This window comes from Mobula birostris, chromosome 24 (genome assembly GCF_030028105.1).
Source record: "Mobula birostris isolate sMobBir1 chromosome 24, sMobBir1.hap1, whole genome shotgun sequence".
NCBI classification, from domain to species: Eukaryota; Metazoa; Chordata; class Chondrichthyes; order Myliobatiformes; family Myliobatidae; genus Mobula; species Mobula birostris.
In genome coordinates, this window is record NC_092393.1 from 51,841,361 (window position 1) to 51,852,322 (window position 10,962).

Here is a 10,962-nt window from a genome sequence, read left to right on the forward strand (position 1 = left end):
TCAAAATTTCATTTTTGAAGGCCTTCCAGTTACCAAGTACACTTTTGCCAGAAAACAGCCTGTCCCAATCTACGCTTGCCAGATCATTGCTAATACCATCAAGATTGACCTTTCTCCAATTTAGAATCTCAGCCCGTGGACCAGACCTATCTTTTTGCATATTCACTTTGAAACTCATGGCATTGTGGTCACGGGATGCAAAGTGTTCCCGTACACAAACTTCTGTCACCTACCCCGTCTCATTCCCTAATAGCAGATCTATTATTGCATGCTCTCTCATTGGGACTTTACATACTGATGAAGGAAGTTTTCTTGAATACAAACTCTATCCCATCTAGTCCTTTTAAAGTATGGGATTCCCAGTCTATGTGTGGAAAATTAAAATCACTTGCTATAACAACTTTATGTTTCTTGCAGCTGATTGTGATCTTTTAATATATTTGTTCCTCTAGATCCCTAGGACTGTTGGGTGGTCTGTAATACTGCCCCATTAACGTGGTTATACCTTTCTTATTTCTCAGTTCCACCCACAATGCCTCACTAGTCAAGTTCTCCCGTCTGTCCTGACGGAGCACTGCTGTGACATTTTCCCTGACTAGTAGCTCCACCTCTCTTCCTTTAATCCCCCTCTCTTTGTCATGTCTAAAACAACAAAACCCCAGAATATTGAGTTGCCAGTCCTGCCCCTCCTGCAACCAAGTCTCACTAATAGCTACAACGTCATAATTCCAGGTGTTGATCTGTGCCTTGAGCTCATCCACCTTTCCTACAATACTTCTTGCATTGAAATGTACACAGCTCAACATGTCGCATCATGCTCAGCATTTTTTGACTTTGTCTGAGGTCTTACCAGCATCTCTCTCCACAACCTTTCCACTAACTGTTCTGGCCCTCTGGTTCCCATCACCCTGCAGCTGTAGTTTAAACCCCACTGTGCAGCATTAACACTGGGATATTAGTCCCCCTCCAGTTCAGGTGTAAACCATCCCTGGAAGAAAGCGCAATGATTGGAAAATCTTATGTCCTCCCTCCTACACCAACTCCTGAGCCTCGTGTTAAACTGTATAATCTTCCTAGTTCTGGCCTCACTAACATGTGGCACGGGTGGCAATCCTGAGATCACAATCCGTGGAGTTCCTGCCCTTTACCTTAGCACCTAACTCCCTGAACTCCCTATGCAGAAGCTTGTCACTTGTCCTCCCCATATCATCGGTCCCTACATGGACAATCTCCCACTTAAGAATGCTGATGACTCGATCTGAGATGTCCCGTACCCTGGCACCCGGGAGGCAACATACCATTGGACAATCTCATTCTCGACCACAGAACATTCTGCCCATTCCCCTAACTAATGAATCCCCTATCAGCACGCCTCACCTCTTCTCCTCCCTTTCCTTCTGAGTCACAGAGGCAGACTTAGTGCCAGAGACCCGACCAACTGTACTCTTCCATAGATGTTGCCTGGCCTGCTGAGTTCCTCCACCACTTTTTGTGTGTGTTGCTTTACTCAGAGCTTTTCTTTCTTTTTTCTGCCTTCTCTGACTGAAGCCTCCCCACTAGTGAAGAGCTAAAGCTTCCCCACTCTAACTCTGTCCCTCCGACTGTGGCTGCTGCGCTTGCCCTGCATTCCTTTAATTTGCACTTGCTAATCAATCCCAAATGCTGATTGGTCACTGGTCATAGCTCGAATAAGCTGCCATGCTCCGCTGCTGCCTTGTTCTACTCAGTCTGTGGACCAGAGCGAAATCACCTCCTCCCAAACTTCTGATGTCCTGATTGGTGGCTGGTCGGAGCTCAAAAATCCTTTCCATGCTGTATAACTCAATGACTTTATGATTCTTTGTAATGTCCAGGTTAAAATTGAGATGCCCATCCAACACCAGCAAAATATGATGAGCTGATAATTCATCTAATTCAGAATTTTCCAACCTGCAGTTAAGAGACCCCTCAGTTAATAGTAGGGGTCCATGGCATAAAAAAGGTTGTGAACCCCTAACCTAATTTAAGCTGGGGATGTTTAACACAGACACTTGTCTTCAATATTATAATGGTGCATTAAATTGGTAAGTGATGAGGTTCTACATAAATCAAAAATTTTAAACCCGTTAAATCTAGCAGTGATAGTACATTATAATTTCTGAACGGAGTTAAAGTTTTCGTTCCAGTAAAATTTTCAACATCAGCTGGGTAGTTAGAAATTTCAATAACAGGCGCCAAAAGTTTTGTTTCTAAATTTGGTTTTGGAGTTAAGATATTCCCTACATTACAAGTGAGTGCTCCTACCCAGCCAATGATACTATATGGCCACAAAGAGAACAGCTCAGTGGATTTGCCTCTGAGATTGCTAATCATCTAGCAAAGTCCCTTTTCTACTCTTCCTGAGAACAACCTTGAGAATAACATCCTGTAAAATGCAGAATTCCTGTGGGACCCAATGTGCTTGTGTTTCTAAATGACACACCATTCGCACTTCATGTTAGTGAAGCAGGCATGCTCAAGTTTAATGATTTGTGTTGTTTAAAAATATTCATGTGAAATACTTGGATTGTATGGTGAACAGAATTAAATATTTTTCTACATGTCATGTTTTTCTGTTATTTTGTTCTAGACATTGAGACGATGCAACTTGAAGCACATCCAAGCACTCTGGCAGCTCCTTTCTGCAAGAAAATCAGAATGTTCACTTCATTTGAATAGGGTATGAATGGATTAGCTCAAATTAGCATGTGTGGCTTTTGTAGCATAGGTGATATTTATTACCCTTTTCCTGCCCACCAAAAAACTAGTGATCTGAATGTTATACCTCCTGCGCTTGTTTTCCATCAGGACCTGAATTAAAAATTCTTATATTTTCACACGTTAGCGTCCAACGATTGGCAACAAGGAAGTGAAATGAGATGCTGTGAGAGTTTAACAGGCATCGAGATTCTACGTGGTTAGGCAACAATTTGCAAATAGTTTTAATATATGTTTGTTAACCAGTTACCTTTGTTGAAAGAGGATGTAGATCTTGGCTGATGTTTTAGAAGTTAGCTTGCTGTAGGTGAATAGAATGGATGAATGTTAAATTCAATACCAGAGCTTCTTTTTTAAATTGGATGGTTCTGGCCTTCCTGGGCATTTTTGTAGCTCACTCATCAATGTATCAGTGTATTTACATAATTCTAAATGGCTGTGGATATTTAATTATTCTTCCACTATAATTAAGACCCAGATTTCACACCTGAAGTGATGGTGAAACAGCCAACATTAATATTATCAACAGACACAAAATGCTGGAGGAACTCAGCTGGCAAGCTAGCTCCTATGGAAAAGGGTAAACAGTCGGCATTTCAGGGCGAGACCCTTCATCCATCCTGATGAAGGGTCCCGACCCGAAACGTCAACTGTTTACTCTTTTCCATCGATGCTGCCTGGCCTGCTGAGTTGTTCCAGCATTTTGCATCTATTGCTTGGATTTCTGGTAACTGCAGATTTTTATCCTGTTTGGGAATGTTAATATAATGATGGCCTTTAAAATTAAAGTGCATATAAGTAGCATAAGTTAAAAGTTGATTTTATTGATTTCCTGCTTCTCTGCAAGTTATTTTTTGCAACTTTTCCAAGTGCTGTTGTGTGAATTGTGTAAATACCAGCTGTCTATATTTCTGTTTCAAAATACACTGAAACTGTTACTGTGCTAGCGGGACCTCGTGTCCTAGGAAGCTATTTTTTACAGTAATAGTAAATGCCTCTGATAGATATCTCAGAATATGATGGAGTTTTAAAAAATATTTTAAGCCTATGATTCTGACTTTCCTCTGAAGCTCATGTTTATGACCCAAGTTCAATTTCACTTTCTGTGAGGTCAGGGAAAATAGTGAGCGCATTGGTTACTTTCTGTCTCCAATCTATAGGAGTTCTTCATTGTGATTGGCTGCTTCGTCAAACTAGCAACAATATTGTTGTGCAGCAAGGACAGCACTGACAGCAGATAACAGTTGGTGTTTGAAAAGGAGATGCCCACACCCTAGAGATCACACAACCTTTTAGATTCAATTTGGTTAACGCCTTAGCTCACTGAAAAATCTGGCTTTGAAATGTATTTGTTTTTAGTTGATTGCTGATTGAGTTGTTGAAACAATGTTGTGTAAGCGCTAAAGAGCAAAATGCCTGAAAACAGACAATATACTAATCTACTTACTTCCCATCTCTTGATTCACAGTTTCAGCATGTCCACAGTCTGGAACTCCAGAGAAGCGGTTTTGAGTATCTCTTCACGGAGGGCAAAGTTAGACAGTGCCTGAAGGCATGCTTCTTAATGGCCCTGTAGTTAAACTAAAAACTGGGAGAACTAAATGTCAATCATATTCCCAGCAAAGGTTAATAGGTAAATAAATGGTTACAGGATAAAATACAAGATAATAATTTGTGAACAAATACACTTAAGAATATTTAAACAATTATTACAGATAAATAAGAGGACTTGAGTGTGATTACAATCAAAAATCCAGATTCTAAGGTTCAGGAAACATCTCAATTTTTTAGAATAAATTTTGATTACGGTCTTGGATAACATTGATCTCCAAAGTGTTGCGCTCTTCAGTTGTGAAGGAAGCAAGCTGTCTTCAGTGATAGTTAAAGAATAGCGTGATGGACAGGAATTTCTTTAAATAGGAAAGGGGATATACAAGGGCTTTCACACTGTCATTTCCTGATCCTCTGCTACAAGGTTGACAATCATAATAAGTGTAAATTTGTCAACAGGTAATTCATCATTTGACTATTTGCAGTGCTGAGGGCCAGAGTCAGTTTATACCAATATCAATGTTGAATGATTAAATATGAATGCTGCAGTTCATATTATGAAAATGAATGATATAATAGGGTTCGTAGTCGTAACGAGCAGTAAAGGATTGATTCCCCAGAGGACAATATCTTTCCTGAGTCCAGAGTAAAAAAAAATCCCAATTAAACTACATTTTTTTTTAATGTATGTGTTTTCAGGATCCTTTCTCAGGGATTAATCATGAATATAAGAAAACCCTCAATGAGGAAGAAAAGAAACAATTACGTGCCTTCTTCATCCAAACAAGAGTAGATCCTTTTATACTGGAATTGCATGAGCTGCTGACTCTCAGATGTAAAAATGTTCAATCATCAGAAACCTTCAACCCAACTTGGAGGTAGGAACACTTGTTATAAAACATAAGCTTGCATATATGTAACGTTATTGCAGCGCCAGTGACCCAGTTTCAATTCTGCCACTGTCTGTAAGGAGTATATACTACATGAGTTTCCTCTGGATGCTCCAGTTTCCTCCCACATTCTAAAAACATTTGGGTTAGATTATTAATGTATCATATGTATGTTGGGTTAGAGTATTAATGTATCATGTGGATGTTGGGTTAGAGTATTAATGTATCATGTGGATGTTGGGTTAGAGTATTAATGTATCATGTGGATGTTGGGTTAGAGTATTAATGTATCATGTGGATGTTGGGTTAGAGTATTAATGTATCATATGGATGTAACTGGGCTGCACTGGCTCATTGAGCTGTAGGGCCTGGTACCATACTTTATCTCTAAGTGAAAATAAATACAGCACATCATTGGGTTAGTTTTTAGTGCATAGTCTTGCCTCTCTGTAACCTCTGCAGTGCTATGATCTTCCACCTCTAATGCTTCATTGGATGGAGGTGTAGCTGACTCGGCAAATGTTTAATGTCCATCCCTAACTGACCTTGAGTAGCTTCCTGGACTATGATGAGTCAGATAAAAGTCATGTAAAGAATATGTGCAGAATGAATAACAGGAAGCAGTTCGGACTGAAGTGAATTGAGAATGAATGAGGAACTATATATTTATGCAGACTGTACTTGGAATCTGGAATGTAGTCTAGTTGGCAGGTTTCATTGTGGCCTTCAAGAGGGAATTGGATAAGTATATGTTTATCTGTTTATCTTAGAAAGCTATGGATAAAGGACCAGGGGCAGAACTCCTGTTTTGATTGGTAAAGAGTTGGCTGAGATATGATGGTCCAAATTTCCTGTGCTGTAACCTTACTTCTATTCTTATTAAATCTATCTGGTCATGGTAGGATTCAAAATTTGGCTCATTATCCTGTGATGAACATTTGATATACTGATGTAACAGGTTTTATCAATACCTAATTGAATCATAACCTTTCAAAACAGTAGCCCAAAGTTACTTACATAATTAAATTGTCTAGTTATGACTGGTGACTATTCCAAGGTGCTTGAAGAATGGTGTCCATACTTGTTGTCTTCCTCCACAATACAAATATTATTCAGGTCTGCACCTTCTTTAAACATTCAGATCAGCTATGATTGATCTTCAAGGTATCGGCACTTTCAAAACATCAATCACCCCCTCATGTCACACCATACTTTTCTCTGGATCGTCTTCAAACTCAAGAATGCATACTGTTCATTCTGATCTTTCAACAATCTGTTTAACTGCTTTTCAATACTCTCCATTATAACCCATATCCAACCTTCTTCATGTGCAGTGCTCTTCTGGAGGAAGTATTTTGGACACAAATATTTATTTTTATTTTATCTTATTAAGGATTGTTTGATCTGAGTTGCATTGTTCCCAGATGTAATGGATAGCTGATATCCACCAAATGTTCACTTTTTTAAAACCAGGATGGATATTGTTTACAAGAGTAATAAAATTTGAAGCGTGCCTTGATTAGTTAAAGGAGGTGCAATCCTCAATAGCTGGGGCATTATGAAGGAAGCACAGAAATAACTTCTCATGCATCTTGAGAACAAACAGAAGGAAGTCAAAATGAGAAGGGAGTAGGTGCTGCAGGAAAGACACTATAAGTGAAGGTAATAAGAAAACATTACAAATCAATATTATAAGACTACTTCAATAAAACATTTATAAATTGAGGAATACCTGTGCTAAGATGGAACAACTTGTCTTGTTCTGTCAGTGATCTTTTAAAAGAACTTGAGAAGTAGTGGCTCCTCTTTCTTCTTCTCCTCAATTATAAAACAATCCGAATGCCTGTGATCTGCACTATTCGAGTATCAAAAGTTTAAAATGATGTTGATGGCTGTATAATTGAAGAGGAGAAGACAGGAGCCACTGCTTCTTAGATTAAAGCAACTTGAAATGTTTAAGAACACAATCATGATAACTTATTATTTTTCCAGTTTGAAAATGTCACTTGGATTATACTTGGAAACAAAGGAAGTGGATAATCTGCCAGAACTTGAAGAGAGTTTCCCAGAAGCAATTTTGATGTCACAGAGTCTGGCGACCTGGAAAGCAGCTGTAGCTTTCAAACGGGAACAATTACAGTTTATAAGATAAATTTGAAGAGCCACATCATTAATAGTTTACTTAAAAATACTGTATGACCATGTGGAAAAAGGGATACTTCATTGAAGTGGTTATAATATAAATGTTTCTGCATATCATTGAAATAGTGATTTATGGAGAACCTTCAGATATAACTTGTATTACCTACAGCAGATCTTTGATGTTTACAGATTACAAATTATATTAAAATGCATCCATTTGTTACTTATCTCAGTGCCTAATATACTTTAGAAACATAGAAAATAGGTGCAGGAGTAGGCCATTCGGCCCTTCGAGCCTGCACCACCATTCAGTTTGATCATGGCTGATCATCCAACTCAGAACCCTGCACCAGCCTTCCCTCCATACCCCCTGATCCCTTTAGCCACAAGGGCCATATCTAACTCCCTCTTAAATATAGCCAATGAACTGGCCTCAACTGTTTCCTGTGGCAGAGAATTCCACAGATGCACCACTCTCTGTGTGAAGAAGTTTTTCCTAATCTCGGTCCTAAAAGGCTTCCCCTTTATCCTCATACTGTGACCCCTCGTTCTGGACTTCCCCAACATCGGGAACAATCTTCCTGCATCTAGCCTGTCCAATCCCTTTAGGATTTTATACGTTTCAATCAGATCCCCCCTCAATCTTCTAAATTCCAACGAGTATAAGCCTAGTTCATCCAGTCTTTCATCATATGAAAGTCCTGCCATCCCAGGAATCAATCTGGTGAACCTTCTTTGTACTCCCTCTATGGCAAGGATGTCTTTCTTCAGATTAGGGGACCAAAACTGCACACAGTACTCCAGGTGTGGTCTCACCAAGGCCTGGTACAACTGCAGTAGTACCTCCCTGCTCCTGTACTCGAATCCTCTTGCTATAAATGCCAGCATACCATTCGCCTTTTTCACCGCCTGCTGTACCTGCATGCCCACTTTCAATGACTGGTGTATAATGACACCCAGGTCTCGTTGCACCTCCCCTTTTCCTAATCGGCCACCATTCCGATAATAATCTGTTTTCCTGTTTTTGCCACCAAAGTGGATAACTTCACATTTATCTACATTAAATTGCATCTGCCATGAATTTGCCCACTCACCCAACCTATCCAAGTCACCCTGCATCCTCTTAGCATCCTCCTCACAGCTAACACTGCCGCCCAGCTTCGTGTCATCTGCAAACTTGGAGATGCTGCATTTAATTCCCTCATCCAAGTCATTAATATATATTGTAAACAACTGGGGTCCCAGCACTGAGCCTTGCGGTACCCCACTAGTCACTGCCTGCCTTTCTGATCAACCTCTATAATACATTGTGAATTTTATTTTATTTTAAAATGTCAGACATTGCAGTGCCTTTCTGCCTATTAAAACAAGCTGCTTAAAATTGGCTTCTATAATGAAAGTAATTTGACAAGTGCTTCATCTTTGTTTACAAAACTTACTAGATTGTTTGTTGCTTGCTTTAAATTTACTTGCTGTAAGATTCAACTGAATCTGAATGTAATCTGAATTAAAGATTATACAATATTTAATGATGCCAAGCTCTTTGAAGGTAAGACATTATTTGGTTGTATCTGACAACTCATGCAGTCACGGGGTGAACGTACAAACTCCTTACAGATATGAACCTAGATTGCCTGTACTGTAAAATGTTGTGCCAACCATTGTATCATTGTACTGAGTAACACTATTACACAGTACGAGTGACCTGGGTTCAATTCCACCGCTATCTGAAAGGAGTTCTCCCTGTGACCACATTGGGTGTTGTGCTTTCATCTCACATTCCATAGTAGGTTAGTTCGTCACATTGGTGTAATTGGTCGCACGGACTCATTGGGATGGAAGGACCTATTACCGTGCTATATCTCTAAAAAATAATTAATAAAAAGTTGAAGAATGAATTTTTAGAATAGATTCAAAATGTGTTGCTAGATCATTAATATTGTGGAAATGTCTAGGAAGATGTATATTTTAGATAATTGTTTTGTGCAATGTGAAAGGGTTAATCGAGAACCTACTTGTAAAGATTCCTTTACTTTATACTTTATTGTCACCAAACAATAGAGCGTACAATCATCACGGTGATATTTGATTCTGCACTTTGCACTCCCTAGAGTACAAATCGATAGTAAATATTAAAAATTTAAATTATAAACCATAAATAGAAAATAGAAAAGGGAAAGTAAGGTAGTGCAAAAAAACCAAGAGGCAGGTCCGAATATTTGGAGGGTATGGCCCAGATCCGGGTCAGGATCCATTCAGCGTCTTATCACAGTTGGAAAGAAGCTGTTCCCAAATCTGGCCGTACGAGTCTTCAAGCTCCTGAGCCTTCTCCCAGAGGGAAGAGGGGCGAAAAGTGTGTTGACTAGGAACTGTTACCATAACATGATAGAATGTTTCCATTGAGTTTTCAAGTGGAGTTGATCTGAAATCAGAGAACTATGAGTGGCAGAGCTGATTATCAGTGATTGAACATCATGACAGACAGTAACTTGCATTTAAAGAAATAATGCATAAACATTTTTAAAGCACTGAAACCCATGAGAATAAGTGATTAATCTGTGACTGACCAGAGAAGTTAAAGACAGCATTAAATAGAAGAATAATGTTTATAAAACTAAAAGACACTAACAATGGGGAACATTTGCTGAGGATTGGGAATATTGAAGATTTCTGCAAAGTGAAAGATTTATAAAAAAAAAAGGCAAGATTATGAAAGCAGATTAATGAGAAACATTAAAGGAGACCGTAAGACCTTTTATAGATAGGTAAAAAGGAAAAGACATGAGGATAAATATTGGTCCCTACAGCAGAATGTATCATGGAAAGTAAGAAAATAACAGAGAAATGAAACAACTTTGTGTCTGACTTCACATAAAAAACAAAAGTCCTGTCAGAAATATAAGAGAACCAAGAGTCTAGCAACATGAGCATTTGAAGAAATAGCTTTATAGCCACAAATTATTACTAGAGGAGTTGTTGAGCTTGCCACCTGATAAATCCCAAGTTGCAATGATCTACTTCCCTGAATTTTATTTAAGATGGCTATCATCTTCCTCTGGTTATCATCATCCAAACTTCTGCCATTTCTAGAATGCTTCCCATTGATTGGAGGTAATAATTGTGGATATTTGAAAAATTGAAGGCTCCGTGGGAGGGAATGGTTAGGTTGACAGCATTTTCTGCCTATTGCTATGGATTTCCAGCATCTGCAGAATCTTTTGTCAATAATTTATTAGCAAATCTCATTTTTTTAATCATGTCCCTGCTCTGCTTGCTTTACACGTATGACTATGTGGCTAAGCACAGCTCCCATGCCTTATTCAAGTTTGCTGATGACATCACTGTCTTGGGCTGAATCAAAGGTGGTGATGAATTAGCATATGGGAGGGAGACAGAAAATCTGGCTGAATGGTGTCACAACAACAACCTCTTACTCGATGTCAGCAAGACCAAGGAGCTGATTATTGATGGAGTAGGAGGAAACCAGAGGTCCATGAGCCTGTCCTCATAGGAAGATCAGAGGTGGAAAGGGTCATCAATTTTAAATTCCTCAGTGTTATTATTTCGGAGGACCTGTCCTGGGCCCAACACGTAAGTGCAATTACGAAGAAAGTACTGCAGCACCTCTGCATTCTTAGGAGTC

At 39.1% G+C, this 10,962-nt stretch overlaps 1 protein-coding gene across 2 annotated transcripts in view; it reads left to right on the top strand.

Moving 5' to 3' along the window:
* Positions 1-9,201, top strand: part of LOC140187150 (E3 ubiquitin-protein ligase rnf213-alpha-like) — a 225,481-nt gene extending 216,280 nt beyond the window's left edge. For both annotated transcript variants that reach the window (XM_072242138.1, XM_072242139.1), the window contains exons 64-66: positions 2,609-2,698; positions 4,987-5,165; positions 7,170-9,201. In XM_072242138.1, the coding sequence (XP_072098239.1) occupies positions 2,609-2,698; positions 4,987-5,165; positions 7,170-7,329 (429 nt within the window). In that variant the 3' untranslated portion in view covers positions 7,330-9,201. The remainder of the gene's footprint in view (positions 1-2,608; positions 2,699-4,986; positions 5,166-7,169) is intronic.
* Positions 9,202-10,962: the final 1,761 nt, after the last annotated feature.